At 49.7% G+C, this 16,743-nt stretch overlaps 3 protein-coding genes across 3 annotated transcripts; 2 read left to right on the forward strand and 1 right to left on the reverse strand.

The window, feature by feature from the left end:
• Window positions 1-3,282: 3,282 nt before the first annotated feature.
• EsH8_VI_000096 (MutS family protein MSH4) lies at window positions 3,283-5,637 on the reverse strand (the record flags this gene model as incomplete). The annotated part of the gene is made up of 7 exons (XM_083271349.1): window positions 3,283-3,791; window positions 3,846-3,994; window positions 4,043-4,317; window positions 4,375-4,929; window positions 4,988-5,257; window positions 5,310-5,350; window positions 5,400-5,637. The coding sequence occupies 7 exons, from the start codon at window positions 5,635-5,637 to the stop codon at window positions 3,283-3,285; spliced, it is 2,037 nt and encodes a 678-aa protein (XP_083126523.1).
• A 1,408-nt stretch (window positions 5,638-7,045) lies between these two features.
• On the forward strand, window positions 7,046-8,448 carry EsH8_VI_000097 (uncharacterized protein; the record flags this gene model as incomplete). Its single annotated transcript, XM_083271350.1, has 2 exons — window positions 7,046-7,472; window positions 7,526-8,448. 2 exons carry the CDS (start codon window positions 7,046-7,048, stop codon window positions 8,446-8,448), a joined length of 1,350 nt encoding a protein of 449 aa, XP_083126524.1.
• A 445-nt stretch (window positions 8,449-8,893) lies between these two features.
• EsH8_VI_000098 (WD domain-containing protein) lies at window positions 8,894-10,500 on the forward strand (the record flags this gene model as incomplete). Its single annotated transcript, XM_083271351.1, has 2 exons — window positions 8,894-9,118; window positions 9,175-10,500. 2 exons carry the CDS (start codon window positions 8,894-8,896, stop codon window positions 10,498-10,500), a joined length of 1,551 nt encoding a protein of 516 aa, XP_083126525.1.
• Between the last annotated feature and the right edge of the window lie 6,243 nt (window positions 10,501-16,743).

The raw sequence follows: 16,743 nt of genomic DNA on the forward strand, positions 1-16,743 counted from the left end.
TCTTTTGTGCACGATAAAATAAAATAAAAATTCTTCAGCGTTCAATGGCCTATTCACGTTTACACTCTCGGGAATGGGGACGCTCTTGTTGACCGAGAGCAGGAAACCTCTTGCATTCCCAGGCGTTTCTTCTCCTTGTACAGTGCAAACACATTCCTTGGTGATCTCTGCAGCTCTACTTCTTGTCGCCTTCATCCTCCGGCACGTTTTGTACATTCTCCCGTCTTCCACACGCAAATGCGTATCAACACGAATTGAGCTTCGTTCTCGGGGTTTTCTTCATTTCACTTCTGTGTTGTACTGCGGTTCTGTCAGCGACGTTCTTGATCACGCGGGTACTGCCACAAACCAAGCTTTGTGCGTAAGATCCAGATTGCGCAATCACAAGTCTTCATGTTCATGGTAGCTTGCTTGACCGCAACACGAGCCAGCAGGATTTGGTATCCACCCTATCCAGGGTGTCGGCAGGGATAGCTTCCTCTTCTGCAAAAAGAAAAAGTGGGATCTAGACATCGTATTCTCCCCATGCCCCTCAACAAGGGCGACATTCAATGGGAGGTCCATCAGGATTGAAATTTGGTCTCGCAGAATGATGGCTGTCTTAAGTGTTCGTCAGTAGATTGGATGAAGCAACAAGTAGGGCCGCAGAAAACCAGTGGAATAAGAGGGTCTACGCACTACCAAAAACAGAACGGCTTAGGAGACTTACTGGTTGATTCAACCACAAGCCGGCCTTTTCTAACCTGCCTCGCAGTTGCAGGATCGAGCTTCGGTATATCAAAAGTCGCGTATTTGTGTGACAGAAGGTCTTGTGTCGGTACGTTTCGCGAAGAAGCGGAAGTGTATTCCTGTGCGAGACGAGAGGAGCTCCTGGGGGTTGAGACGTTGGATCGTTCCGCTGGACTCGCCACAGAGAAACGGACTTCTCTGGGAACTCCGGTACCGCTGAGTCGGCCAGATTCACTCGGAGTCGTAGGCTGTTTGTTTCGAAGGATGCTGGATCCGCTAGTTGTATATTCTGATCTCGGCCGTTCAGAGTCTCCGCGCACAGTAGATGTCTTCGTACTCTTAAGCTCAGAGCCCGTTGAGGATGCAGTTGCACTTGTGTGTTGTATGGGAGGTGTAGCAGCAGCGACAGTCTTAGTCTTCTTAGCATGCGATGTCTCGGTGAGGACTTCGTTGCAAGACTCCCAATGGGTGGAAGCATCGGAACTGGAGACATTGCCGCTGGCGGGGGGAACTGATGCACAGTCAGCGGTCGATTTCTTCACATCCGCATTAATCGCTGGTCCATTGAGGGTTCCGACTGTCGACGACTCTGGGCGTAGGGAAGCTGCCATCCACGGGTAAGTTTGGCTTCACTAAGAGAGTGATCAAAGCCGTATTCAACTCAATACAAAATCACGTTGAGCAACACAGCTCGGTATTCCAGGCCAGCATCAAGCAACACAGATTAAAGTTAAGCTTACCGATGTTTTCCTTCGGATAAGATCCTAGGACTGATGCGGCAAGTTCTCCTTTTGTTTGTGACAGGAAGCTGGAGACGCTGGTGACGTGGACTGGATTCCTGACATTAACTTCAGCGTTTTTGTTCGTCATGGCAGGCGGAGACGCAGTCGTATTCTCCTCTGCCTTCCACTTGGCACTGTTCGATTCAAATATGAAATCAAATTCATTCGTGGTGGAAGACAATGGTTTCTCTGTCTGGGTTGCTGCGTCTGCTTGGTTGTCAAACGACGTTCGTACGAGTATCCATAGCAGCCTCGCACTCACCAACACGTGAGACAATACCAGTTCCTGAGTCTGAATGAGGCTCGATGCTCCCATGTACGAGACAGTCGACGGCAGGCATCTCAGTAGGCTGAGTACCATTTGCTTGAATTTGTTGGACGGCAGCCAAAAGAGTTTCGAAGCAGAAGCTGGGGTTGCTCTTCAGGAGGTTACTAAAATCTTCCTGATGCAGAAGCATGCGAAGATGGGGAGCAGCAGCTCTCTGAAGCGCCCGATGCATGCTTTCCCACAAGCTCACCTCCTCGCTTACAATAATGTCGGCTGCGATCATAAAGTCGTTAATCTTGTCGATGCGGGCAGACAAAATATTGGCAAGGAGATTGCCTGTTCGGGACTCGATGAGGCTTTGGAACGCCGAAACCCGGAGAGATACCGAGACTTCGTAAACGGCGAGGAGCTCGACGACTTCTGTCTTTTCGTCGAGTACGCTGTCTAACAACTGTCAGCAGAAAAGATGTGAAACAGAGCTGGCAACGGCGCCAACCTCCATCGTAAAAGTATTTCAGGGTAGTTTCAAGGGCAGAAGGGGTGAAGCTGTGCTCCTTCAGGGCAATCTTTTTGATTCCATCTTGCTGTACGTGTTTTCGCCGGTCAGCACTGCTCCCAAGTATTTGCATCGAACCCGGTAAATACGGGGGAGAGGTTGAAACTCTCACAAGTTTCGCATTATCGACGATATGGTCAACAAGACCACTCTTTCCACGAATAAACCTTTGATGAAGGCCCCATTTGCTCGCGCCCATCGTCAGGTGGACATCGATATCGTTCTTGGCACCCCAGAGGCTGCGCGATTGTCAGCAAATCGGATCATTATGCGAGACGTCAGCTATCCTACGAGGTTGGATCAGAATCCTCCATGGTGTTTCTTCGACGGTTTGAGATGAGCCGCTGCGCAAATGGGTTGCCGAGGCGGCGAACGGGGAGGAGAGGAGGTCAAAAGTTGGAGGGTTCGTTCTCGCTTGTTTGGTACACGCAACGATTCTGATAGATGAAGGTGAAGGAAGAATATTTCCAGAATTAGAGTCGCTTGGGTTGAGGGCGTGTGGTTTGCAGACGGCAAATGTGGAAAGAAGGCAAGAGGGCAGGATGGAGGAAGGTGGCGGTTGCCGTTGCCCACCAAAATCGCATCGCAGTGTCAACGATCACCTAGATTCAGGACAACTTTTCACACATATTCACAGCTCCACAAACAGTCAGCACATATGCCGAATTCAACCTTGGCGTCGGTTAGCCGTACGCGATATCCTCAACTTGCACCTCAATTGAGTCGGTTTCAGGAGAATCCAGGCTATGTTGCAAACAAACTCTTTTTCTTGAATTTGGCATACCAGCGACTGCCACACCTGACAGGACAAACTAAGCTATACATCATGCAAATACACGCCTACCATTTCCGAATTATATTCGCCTTGGCATATTACAACAGCGCTCCAACGGTTCTCTTGACGTTATCCCCAGCCAGTCATGTTCTTAAGATGCTACCACAGCCAGCTAGCCCAGAGACTCTAAATCAACAGAGTCGAACACGTCCTCATCCTCGAACATGACATCTATGCCACCTCGCCCAGCCTCGCTGGCAACGGACTTTTCTTCCCGTCCTTCATTCTCAATGGACTCCATGCGAAGAATGAATTCCTCACGGAGACGAATCAAGTAGCTCCTCATGGAGGACTCATCCATCTCGGATTGGCTAACTTGCTTCAACTGCTCATGTAAGTTGAGGATAAGCTTGCGCCGGTTGAGAATCTTCCTCGCCTCAGAGCTCTGTTTGTTTTGTTCTCTGCGCTGGCGAGACGATATCGCAACTTGCTCCGCAATCTGTAGAAATCGGTCTGGGAAACCAATGGCCTTCGCGAGAGTGACCCCATACAACACCTCCTCGTTCTTTCCGGGCTCAACCTTGTATAGCATCGTCATTGTGGGAACACCATTGGATGAGGTCGATGTTTGCGTGGCAAGATGCAGATTCAGGGCCCCAGGGCGGTCAGCGAGAACATCGGCTGAACAATGTTAGCCTCCAGCCACCTGGAATTGAGCAGACAAGAGCTGCTCACCAAGCTCCGTAAAGTGGGTTGCGAACCACACTAAGGCGCGACTTTGAATGAGGGCCTCCGCCATGGCAATCGCGATGGCAAGACCATCGCGGCTACTTGTGCCTCGGCCGAGCTCGTCAATAATGACTAAACTTTTGTCGTTGACGTTGCTGTTGACCATTAGCAAAAAGCGAGATATCACATGAACCGAGGCCTACCTGAGGATAAATGCCATCTCTCGCATTTCCAATGAAAATGTGGACATGTTGGACTCAATATTATCGTCGGTGGTTACCCTCGCGAATATGTTGTGGATGATTGGGAAGCTTGCATATTCAGCCGGAACAAAGCAACCTATTTGGGCCATGATTTGTAGTAAGGCAATGCTTCTGATATAAGTGGTTTTGCCGCTCATGTTGCAACCGGTTATAACTTGAAAACGGTAATCGTCGGTCGCGTAATAGTCGTTGGGAACAAAATCGTTGCTCAGGATCTATCGCTATCTATTAGTTTTGAGTAAAGAAGTAGACGGGGAAGATGGCGGAAACACCTTTATCATGATTGGATGTCTGGCGGCCTTGAGTGCTAGCGTATTGGATATCTCAGGGCGCACCCAGTCGTACGTAGAACTTGCTTGAGCAAATGAGACGATCATATCTAACAGCGCAATGGAATCACACACGCGGTAAAGGGGTTGCAATTGGGTTCGGATACTGTCGATAAGATCCTGTATCACCTTATCGCTGAGCATAACAACCTCGGCGACGGAGTCGGTGATTCTTTGGTTGAGTTTCTTGAGTTGCATAGTCAAGCATTCGAGGTGGCGGCCTTTCTTTACCTGGTTGACCAGGACTTCTGGGACCAGGCGGTCCTCGAAATCCGACGCCTGCAGTTGAATACTATACTTGCGCCCTGAGTCGTATCGAAGCCTAGCCTCAAGACTATATTCTTCTGCAAAACGGTGAGCCTCTTGCCGAAGATAAAGGGTGTTGACTCTTGTAGAGGGAAAAAGCTTACTGTTTAAATCGTCTACATGCTTATGCACATCATTGGTGTTTTCTTTGTAAGCCTGTCTTGCAACGTCAAGAAGACCACTTACTCCAGACTGCCGACCATATTAGCTTGCCGAACTCAAGGATTTTAGTAGTCTAGGTGTCACTTGCCTTGACTGCAAAGGTCCGTTGGTTTCTGAGGTCAAGGGCTGTTTTCACGTACGCAACATCTTCGTGAATGTTCTGGTAAATCAGCTCTCTGACTTGTTCCGTCAATTCAGGTCGGCAGAGGTCTCTGATCTTTGTTAGAAGGGGGGATGTGGCGGGGCCTAAGGTCTGGTAGATGGCAGGCACTGCGTCTAGGAAGGTCTTGACCATGAGAATATGGTTTATAGCCCTCTCCGATGCTTCGACGGATGGTTTTTTCGGTGTGATGACAAGCTGGAAGAATTAGTCAAGTTTCCTAAGACATGACAAATTCGCGTTTGAATACCTGAGTCAATGTATTTTCAATGTCAGGGAATGACTTGAGCGCTATGTTTTGTTACCATACGACCGGGATCATAGGAAAAGGTTTGCGAACCTCTTCTAATCCCCAAGAACATGTCATGGCTCGCTAGTAGCTCCTCCAATGCATCGTATCTCGGTTCAAGGTACGAGTCTTTGAGAGTGGATGGCTGCAGCAGATTGCTTCGAAGCAGTCGGCCACCCATCGGCGTCAGAGTTTGTTTGAGCACACCGAAGAGACTGTCCTTTGACTTTGAGTGACGAATGTTTTGGAGGATTTCAAGTGACACGATGGCGGATACGTCGATCATCATAGTATCCTCGGATGGCTGGTACCGTATTCGAAGGGAGTGGGGGATGATCCGTAGAGAAAATTCAACTTCTAGAAATTTCATGGCCTTGGTCCATTGTCAGCGAGCTATCATGTTGATATGAAGAAGATCAAGTACCGCGGAGAATGAACAAGTTGCATAGAAGCTGCCCTCTATAGCCACCTTGACAGCTTCTGCATCTTCTCTAAATGCGAACGTTTCAATGTACTCAAGCCCGTCCATCTCCGACCAATGTTTCCGGTCGAAAGGAATGATTTTGGCATCTGGCACATGCTCCTCAATGTGGCTGTAGAGCCTCGACTTGGGATTTGGTGGGCAACATGAACTGACAATCAGAAGGTGGGAAGGACGCAACAGTTGGAGCTTGTGGAGTGTTCGGACGAAGAACCTATTATCTGAAATCTGGCTGAGAATCGCCTCCCCGGTATCAACATTGAAGAACGCCACACCGACGGCAGGTGTGATTCCACGAGCCTCGCTCAAGGCGCATACAATGGTGTGGTTCTCGCCACAGGGGAGAAATGGGGTACGCGATGTGCGACTTGTGAAAGAAGTGCTTGGTCGACTAATGTGGGATCTGTTGGTCGACTCGCTGGGATCGCCATAGTAGCCATAGCTTGAGGTACAAGTCATACTATCAACGGGGCCTCTCGGAGAGGAGGGTGCCGGAGTCATGGTGACAGAGGCGACGCTAGTCTGATTGGTTGTAAGACTGTTGGCTCTTGGGGCTTCCTGAGAGAAGTACGAGGAGGACTCCCTATAGGATGCTTGGGTATGGGAAGATTTCGTCAAAGATTCATTTGGTAATCTCGAGTTCTGTAGGTGTTCGGGACCCATGTTGCTGGATAGCCTTGGCTTGGCTGGATTGACGCTCGGCAGTTGAGATCGTGTTCGTTGATAGGGGAATCTTCGAGAGTCAGGGTCAGAGGATTTTGGTCCTCAAGAAGGAAATGGTTCAACATCTGGTGGCCCGGTGTATTGTATGATTGTTTGCAAAAGAAAAGTAAGAAGATGGAAATCTCTACCATCAAACTCGACAGTCACCAACAACATGTACCTGCCGACTTACACTGCTCGGCGAACCGGGGTTGCACTGGGCGGATCTGGGGGTGGAGCCACACGCACAAGCCACCCGAGGCACGAACCACCACTACAAAGCATGGAAACGCTTCAGCCACCAATGCAATGTCTGGTGGTGGAGTCATCTCGTCATGCTCGACACGTTCGGAAGAGTTTGCACAGGCTTTCCAAGCAATCCACACAGCTCTGTGAGGTCGAACCGCGTCGCGCCGCGACACGACGACTCGAATCCCCATCTCGACCGATCGGACCCGGGCTCAGCAGCTGAAGCCATCGCGACCTCGGTGTGTAATCGCCACCCGCCGCCAAAATGTTCGGCATCCTGGGTGCCCGCGATCGCAGCGATGGTACCGAGGAATATTCCTCGTTCGACGAGCTCTTCGCCGCGCTCAAGTCCCGCATGCAGAAGGACGGTTACAAGGTCGTCAAGTCGCGCACCCACCGAAACAAGGTTGGAGGCACCTATGAGAAGGGCAGCGAAGTCGTCCGATGCGATCTCGTATGCGATCGCGGCGGACAGCCTTACAAATGCACTGCGACGCAGCTCAAGACCTCCACCAAGAAGACCAATTGCCCTTGGAAGGCCAAAGCTGTCAATCGCAAGACCCTGGGGAAATGGATCTTGACCATTATCTGCAGCGAACATAATCATGAAGCGCGGACGCCTGATCCGCCGACGGACGAGGAAGATGCCGACGCAGAGGGAGACGCCGATGTCATACAGGACACACCAGCCAGTATGCTATGCCCTCGCGGCTGTTACGTTGTCGCTCGATACTGACATTCACAGTCCCGGATGTGCAAAGTTCGGGACCGGCGCCAGATCCTACGACCGCGGGCATCCTCGCCATGGTTGGAGCCTCGCCCAACGTAAGACTTACCGGGGAGACGTTCCACAGTTTCAAATCAGAATACCGCAAGATATCCAAACCAGAGCGCCTAGGCATACTTGCCCATTTGCAGTTGCGCATCGCGGCCATTTATGCCATCGAGAACGAAGATTCACAGAGACAAGAACGGCAGGCCAGGCAGGAGAAAAAACACCAAGAGATCGAAGAGAACCGGCGCAAATCACAAAGCGCGCAGCAAACACAACAGCAACCTCTGCCACAGCCGCAGCAGCACCAGATACAGCACCAACAACCGCAACATCAGCAACACCAACAACAACACCAGCAGCAGCAGCAGCAGCAGCAGCAGCAGCAGCAACAACAACAGCAACAACAACACCAGCAGCACCAACAGCATCAGCAGCACCAGCAACCGCAGGTCCAAAATCACAATCATAACCACAACCACAACCGTGTCCAGCAGCAGATGAGCCAGATGTCTCGGGACAACATGTCGGGGATGCCAAAACACCCGTTCGAGCAGACGGCCCATGAGGAGCATGCGCAGTATCGAGATCGGCAGGTTGAGATTGACGAGCGGAACCAGAGGACGATGCAGATTCGTGGACAACAAATGAACAACGCGTTCCAGCAGAATGCTGTCCAGCAGACACCCATCCCAGTACCCCAGTTTGGTATGCAGCCGGCGCCGCCCAACGCGCAGGCCGTATTCCGGCATTATACTGCCGCGACCACGAATAATGCTGTGGCATCAGGAGCTGGAGGCGGTTCGCCGGCAACGGGTACTAAGCGCCGCGGCCGGCCCAAGAAGACGAACATAGATCAGCAGAATCTTGATGCCAGTCTTCACATGGCGAGATAATAGACGAGGGTTGAAGAGTGAGCGTGCAATTGGGTTGGGGCCAACCCGGTGTTCGATATGGTAATGGGGGAGCGGGATACGGACGGAGGAATGGGGCTGGCGTTTATAAGGAAATCAGCGCAGCAAGCTGCCGGAATAGTTTATTCTTCTCGCTGGAAAAGCACATTTTTGGACGAGGCCGCAAGGATGGCTCTCGGAGTTTGTTATCGCTTGATCTGGGGGTTTATCAAAGTGCCCGCATTAACAGAAAATCACACTGATCCCCACCTGTTTCTGCTAGCGATGACATTTTTTCAGTGGGGAACCGTCGCAACCACGGGCAAGTTTTGGCCGATGGTCCCCAGTCGTGGTACCCCGTCCCTTCAAAATTTCTGCCCCACCATGCCGCATCGCCGTCCTCGAAATATTTCCAACAACCAAATTTCACTAAGCGGTCAACAGCACAATGGCGACGGTAGTACCCCCACCCTCGAAGCGACAGAAGCGCGAGACCCTCGCAAGGACACAGACGCAACAGGATGTTCTCGCTGTGGTGCCTGGCCTTGAGGGCTCGTTCAAAGCCCGTTTTGTCGACGGCGACGGACAGCAGCTGGCCGAGGTGATTGAGGTGCCCCTCGCGGACGCCTCTGAGAAGAACTTGACGCTTCTTCTCAACACTCTGCAAGGCAAGGTAAGCGCTTCCCCTAATCACCGTTGCGCGTATGCAGTTCACTCACATTCCTCCAGGACAGAGAAGATTTCCTCCCCTACAGGTTCCGAATCCACATCCCCGACACCGACATTATCGTCGATCAATACCCCTCCAACCTCCTCGAGCTCCTCCGCAGCCATGGCGTCGCAAACCCTTTTGAGACGACAATCACCCTTAGCGCCGAACCTCAGGCCGTTTTCAAGGTCCAGGCAGTCACTCGCATGGCCCATCGCATCCCCGGCCACGGCGAGGCTATCCTCTCCGCACAGTTTTCTCCAGAGACGAGCAAGAGGTTAGCGACGGGCGGCGGCGACAAGACGGCCAGGATATGGGACACTGAAACCGGAACCCCCAAGTACACCCTCTCGGGCCACGCCGGCTGGGTCTTGTGTGTCGCATGGTCCGCCGACGGCCGCCGCCTCGCAACGGGAAGCATGGACAAGACAGTCCGCCTCTGGAACCCCGATAAAGGCGTCGCAGTCGGAACCCCCCTCACAGGTCACGCGAAGTGGGTTACCAACATTGCCTGGGAACCGTACCACCTTTGGCGCGATGGCACCCCTCGCCTTGCTAGCGCAAGCAAGGACGCGACGGTGCGCATCTGGGTTGTCAACACGGGACAGACGGAACACGTCCTCTCAGGACACAAGAGCAGTGTCAGCTGCGTCAAGTGGGGTGGCACCGGGCTCATCTACACGGCCAGTCACGACAAGACGGTCAAGGTCTGGGACGCCGTCAAAGGCACACTGGTGCACACCCTCTCGTCGCACGCGCATTGGGTGAACCACCTTGCTCTGTCCACCGAGTTTGCTCTGCGGACAGGCTTCTTCGACCACACTCCCACGCCCGACACTGACGAAGGCAAGCGCGCAAAGGCGAAAGAGAGATTTGAAAAGGCGGCCAAGCTCCAGGGCAAAGTCGCAGAGCGTCTCGTCTCTGCCAGTGACGATTTCACCATGTACCTCTGGGACCCGTCCCAGGGCACCAAACCCGTGGCACGGATGCTAGGCCACCAGAAGCAGGTCAACCATGTCACCTTCTCACCCGACGGCACCCTTATCGCGAGTGCGGGATGGGACAACCACACCAAGCTTTGGAGCGCACGGGACGGCAAGTTCATCAACACGCTGCGAGGCCATGTTGCGCCCGTCTACCAATGCGCCTTTTCAGCCGACTCACGGCTGCTCGTCACAGCGTCCAAGGACACTACGCTCAAGGTGTGGTCTATGGCGACGTGCAAGTTGGCTGTTGACCTGCCGGGTCACCAGGACGAGGTGTACGCCGTCGACTGGAGCCCGCGGGATGGCCAACGCGTGGGAAGCGGTGGAAAGGACAAGGCTGTCCGGTTGTGGTGTCACTAAAAGTATATACATTAAAAGGAGGCGTACGCAATGCGTGTAACGCAATTCGTATGTTGTATGTGGTGATGGGATGTCCACATCTAGAGTAAACGGACACACAAAAGAAAATATACCCCCTTTTTCTCGCATCGGTTCACACGTGCACATCATATTCCGGGCTACTTTTAGTGGGTTTAAATGACATGGTATGACATGGTTTGAGGACCGTGGCGGGAAATTTTCACCTGTATATCCAAATCAGCGCAGTATTTGATTTATGTGTGATTCGAGAATTCTTATTCTATCGAGAAACTGAGCCTTGACTAATCTGCCCAAAGCAAGTGACAGACAAACCTCGGCTGTGCCTCCATGAGAGGTGGGCAGCTGTAGCCACAAATACCTTACATGGCCTTGACTTCATTCCCTTTCGTACATCCGCTAGAGTAACGCTCTTATGTCTTTACCAAGGAAGTTGTTTCCGGCTGCAGCTGCAGACACCTCCTCTGTGATCTCAATCCTATACCCATACTCTAAGAGTAATTCCATTATTTCTAACCCGTCGAATTCATTTCCCGCTGCGGCTGCAACCACCTGGTTGGTGATCTCAACCTCATTCCTATACTCCTCCAGGAGTAATTCCATTATGCGTAACCCTTGTAATTCATTTCCCGCTGCAGCTACAAATACCTCTTTAGTGATCTCAACCTCATCCTTATGATTCTCCAGGAGTAATTTCAGTATGTCTGATCCGTCCTGTTCATTTCCCGCTGCAGCTGCAAACAGCTCTTTGGTGATCTCTATCTCAATCATATGCTCCTGCAGGGACAAGGCCATCATCTCACTTGAACGTGCCTCCGCTGTAGCCACGATGTCGTTTTGCGTCATCTTAACTTTATGCCTGCCCCTTTCTTGCAGTAAAGTTATAATCTCCTTCCCACTCACGTCGTTCCCTGCTGCAGCCATAATAACTTCTTGGGTGATCTCGACTTCATCTCCACGCTTCTCCAGGAGTAAAGCTATCGTCTTTCCCCCGCAGAATCTACTTGCTGCTGCTGCCTCAGCAACATCTGGTGTAATCTCAAACTGATCTCCACACTCCTCCAAGAGCAGGGCTACAATCTTGTCCCCTTTCCTGTCATTCCTCGCAGCAGCCCTTGCTACTATCTTTGTAATCTCAATCTTATCCCTACGCCTTTCTAAGAGTAGTGCCATGATATTATCCCCATTCAAGACATTCATAGCTGCAGCTTCAACAACATCTTCTGTAATCTCAGCCTCACCCCAACACTGCTCCAGGAGTAAGGCCATTATCTTCTTCCCCTTCCATTCATTTATGGCTGCAGCCACAAGCATCTCTGGTGTGATTTTAACCTCATCCCCACGCTTCTTGAGGAGTAGAGCAATAGCCTCATCTCCGCTCTTGAGATTGCTCGCTGCAGCTGCAAACACCTCTTGGGTAATCTTGACATCGTCCCCATACTTCTCCAGGAGTAAGGCCATTACCTCCTTACCGTTGGTAGCCTTCACTGCAGCTATAAAAAGCTCCTGCATGACCCGTCCCATTTCACTACTCTCGTTCAGAAGACATCTTACCACCCCTAGATTCCCATGGGATGCGGCTGCTAGAAGAGCTGTTGGAAAATGACCACCCCCAGTATTACAATCAGCGCCATGTAGAAGGAGCGTTTGAGTCAGTTCGCCATGACCCTACGCCGATGCAGCCTTAATTGCTGTGCCGAAGTATCCGCCCTGCGAGTTGATGTCGACTTTTTCTCTGGTCACAAGGTCTACAACGACCTCCAGTAAGACGAAATAGCTTGCAAGAATTAAATCTATCCAGTTCATCGAATAGTTTGCAAGTGTTGAATTTGGACGGTCACCCAAAAAGCTCCAAGGAAGATGTTGTTGTCTGCTGTATATTTTGACCCACCTTGGTATTTGTCCTGTGGATATGCGACAGAGCTCACGGGCATCTTTGCAAAATGTGCCCCTTTGGGCATGAAGCTAACTTGGGACAACTTTGCAGGCCTTTAGGGCGGAGCTTACTCCTTGACGCACACTGCCTCAATGTGGCTGTGGGAGGGGGTCAGAGTTTTACCTGCCTATGAACCGCCACCCGTTGTTCTCTGTTTTCGTCTACGTTATGCGCATCGTATTCGGACTGTTAACGGACTCCGGAAGCCTAGGTCATGCCGGTGTCATGGATTTCATGTCATACGGAGTTGAAGCCATTTCCGCCGTTATTGCGCTACAGGCTTGATTGGATTACAGTTACGCCAAGTCTTCGCCTAGCATGAAATGTGAGTTTCAATTTTGAATTTGTGAATTTGCCTGTCATAATTTCTGGCGGGAAAATGCCATGAATGAAAAGGAAATATCCAGTTCAGTTAGGTTCAAATACAACATCTAATTAGAGCCATCGCTAACAGATAAAACAACGAAGAGAGAGATATAAACTAACAATAATAGGTAGCAAGATGCCTGAAAGGAGCACGTATATAGTGCTTATTATAGTGGCTGACTATCCTTATGCACACTTGTGTACTCATGCTGTTATCCGGATGACATAACTACTTTTATCTGACATTTTCTGCCAGGGCTATTGATAAGCTCCGTCTTACGCTACAATATATTCCGTCTATCATCTCAGCAGTAATTTAATCGCCAGACTGGGTTAATCAACAGGTATTTCAACAACATTGAAGACTAACTATACCCTCTGTAACCTCAGATCGGCCAGTGAGGCGGGGCAAACGCGAGCTAATCATATTTACCTCTGCCAGTGGGAAGTAGAGCACTGCCTGGTCAGCATACCGGAACTTTCCTGCTAGCTAAATCCTATTTGCTCAATGGGCTTGGTCGTTAGTGGACGGATATCGGACTCATTAGCGCCAACGTTCAGCGGTTTGGAGGGTGACGGCTACGGGATTCGTAAGATGACGACGCCGACACATGGATGTATTAGTCCCTGAAAATAAGCATACTATGTGGACACATTAATACACATTTCGTGGCTTAAAACTCTAATAAACAACGCCAAGACTTCCAACTCGAGGCATTGACATCACAGATTCTCCAAGGCAATTTCATCATATCGAAAACGTAAATAAAAAACCCTCGCTAACCTGACTACAATAAATAAGACATCTTTCTATGCTCTGGGAAAATCATGACCTTATTAGTCCGCATGCTATTATTAGCTTGAAGATTTAAATCGTCTTGTCCGTTGAACCAAAGAGTCTGCATCACCTCAAAACGTGGCTGTAGGCTCCGCAACATCTTCGCATTGTAACCCATTTCTGAGTAGACACCGTAACTCATCGAAATGGAATTGTCGCGATTCCTCAACAAAGCTGCATTGGCAGCCTATCTCTCTGCTGGGCTTGTTACTGCGCAGAACCTCATGTACCTTCCATGGACGGTTTGCGCCAATGAAACGACGGCCTGTGCTCAAGCAAATGTTACATTTGCTTACTACGTAGGTCAATTTGTCTGTATTATAGACTTTAAATAACTACCTGATTCATGACGGAAATAGTATGGCTACCCCCTTTACCAGTATGCTTTGGCCGTACAGAACACTGAGCACTCAACTACGAACACTCTGTTTCATCAGCGTCAAGTTGCGACTGCAGCCGACGATTGGCTCAACAAACCCAACGTTGATACTCTTTACACCAGATCCTTCTTGGATGTATCGAATTCAGATCTTGTCATCACTGTCCCGGAGATTACTGATCATTACTGGGTAAGTTGCATTTCCACTCTAGTTTCTACGTTGCTCCACATATCCTTAAAATGACTATGGACCCATTCGTTTTTTATGGCGAGGTTGACGTTGAAATGTTTCTTATAGGTGTGGCCTTTTCACGACTTGTAAGTCACGTTTATGGCCTTCTATCTCCGACCTGTTCTCACACTCTGCAGCTATGGAAACAACGTCGCGAATATCGGCGTACTCACGTCATCTCCCGCAGGAAAATACCTTGTTCGGTTTGACAGTGATAACCCGGGTCTACAACCTAGTCCAGACCCCATATATCAAGCGTACATCAACTTGCCAACTCCATATGGGACTTCTCTAGCCCGAGTCCTCGTCAGCCAAAATCAGACCGATGTTGAGGCAGCCAACCGCATCCAGGACGCATTCAGTATTACCTCTATTTACCGGGAATCCCCACCGGTTGCACCTTCTTTAAACCTTACAGTTTTTACTGATCCTGTATTTATACCCGGTTCACAAAATACTCTCGAGGAAGGCGTTCTCAAACTACTTGCACATCTATCGCCATATAATAAGCCTATGGTTATTGCTGATAGGGAGTGGATCTCAGCAACGTTACAAGGCGCCGGAGTTTTTAACGGGTCTTTTGTACAGCCAGATTACACCAACCTTACGATGGCCTCGGCGACAGCTAACAGCTCTGTTATTCAAGAATTTACGATTCCAGGATATATTTCCTCTCTCGGCAACGGCTGGATTCTACCAGATGCGACATATCTCGGCAACTTTAAGAGCGCATATATTACTCGGTATATGATTGCATCAGTTGGGTACCTGGCTCTTACACGTGAGCAGACCGTATATCCGGCATACAGTTCAGGGGTTTCCCAGCTCATCCCGTCCGATCGCGCTCTACGCATTACTTTTACATCAAGACCGGCGATGAAGCCTCTTGGTTTCTGGAGTCTGACTATCTACGATTATGAATCATACCTTATTCCCAACGAATTCAACAGATACTCTATTGGAGACAGAAGCAATTTCACAATGACGGACGGAACGTTGTACAGCGATGGTAGAGAAGGGCCCTTCCAGATTTTGGTCCAGCCTAGCAACATGCCGCCCCCGGCCAACTGGACGAACAACTGGTTGCCCTCACCGACCGATGGAAAGGGTCTCCATATGAACCTACGGTTCTACGGTGGAGAGGAGGCCATGTCAAATGGGAGCTACCTTTACCCCTTGGTTGAGACTATTGACCCAATCACAGGCTAATTAGTGCTGTCTAAACCGTCTGAATTGGAAGGATTACACATAATATCCCCACCAAATTACTTTTCAGTTGATGAGTGTCAATCTTAGGTATGCACTCAGGTACCTGACCTTTTAGCGTTTATCCCTACATAAGGCAGGTCGACATCTGGGAAGGTATTCCGTGTTAGCTAGTTCAAACATTCCCAAACCCTACCTATTCAGAAAAGTCTATGGCCTGCATTCCCTACTATTCCTCAGATTATGTAGCTAGTGATGCGATTTAATGGAACTGAAACTGTGACTCTTAACGCGGAACAAGGTTCTTATTGTGTCTCAACCGGCGAGGGCAACCAACTGCACCACACTACAAAAGCTTCGGTAAAAAGAACCTCATCCCTATCATCTCCTATTTTACACCATATGGTTACGCTGTACAATGACTGATAGCGCCAATCGTAACATAAGTCCATGTGTACCAGGCTTTTAATATAACCTTGCAAATGAAAATAACATGGTACTTTGGGAGTAGGTTTCCCAAAACGAACGCTTTGAAAACGTAGTAGGCAACACACATATAAATAAGTGAATAAACTACTCAATACCGGAGCCCGGAGATTCCACTACATCCGGGCTGGTGATGACTTCACTTCTGTTGTTTCTGTTGCTTCTACTGCTTCTTCTCTTCTACACTCCTTTTGCAGTTTACAAATATACAGAGATATTCGCCAAGCTCCTACCCGTGCGGGTATCCTGTGATACCAACAGTATTTGAAACCTCCCACGACCTGCGCCTGCCCGGCCTATATTTGCCAACATCCTTGCCCCGGTCTGACTTATCGTTCATTCCCCTCAACCAGATTCTACCAAAAGGAAAGCCAAACGGGTGGCCAGGACCAGCAGGAGGCTACTAGAAATGTTGGATCGTAAGAATTAGAATGGCGCTATATGACAAAATTAGCCGCTTTAATAAGAAATATTAAAAGATTTAAAGGGAAAAATTTAGAGGCGAACATATAAGGTTTATATATAGCTATTATTACATACTGTTTTGTTTTTTCTGTTTTCTATTGTTATTACTTAAACTCGACTCTCAGCTGGCTGGTTCTTAGGTCTAATAAGCAGTTGACATAAGGGGTTGTCGCTTACAAGCAACCAACAATCCGTCTCGCATTCTCCCCTTCTCACCCTCATACTCACCCTGGCTCACCCTCCTTATCTCAGGCATCGCTTAATTCATTTAAAAGCGGCCGCACTTGGGTGAACAATAGGTGAGTAACTGGGTGAGT

The sequence above is a fragment of the Colletotrichum jinshuiense genome, chromosome 6, assembly GCF_051148585.1.
Source record: "Colletotrichum jinshuiense chromosome 6, complete sequence".
Taxonomy (NCBI): domain Eukaryota; kingdom Fungi; phylum Ascomycota; class Sordariomycetes; order Glomerellales; family Glomerellaceae; genus Colletotrichum; species Colletotrichum jinshuiense.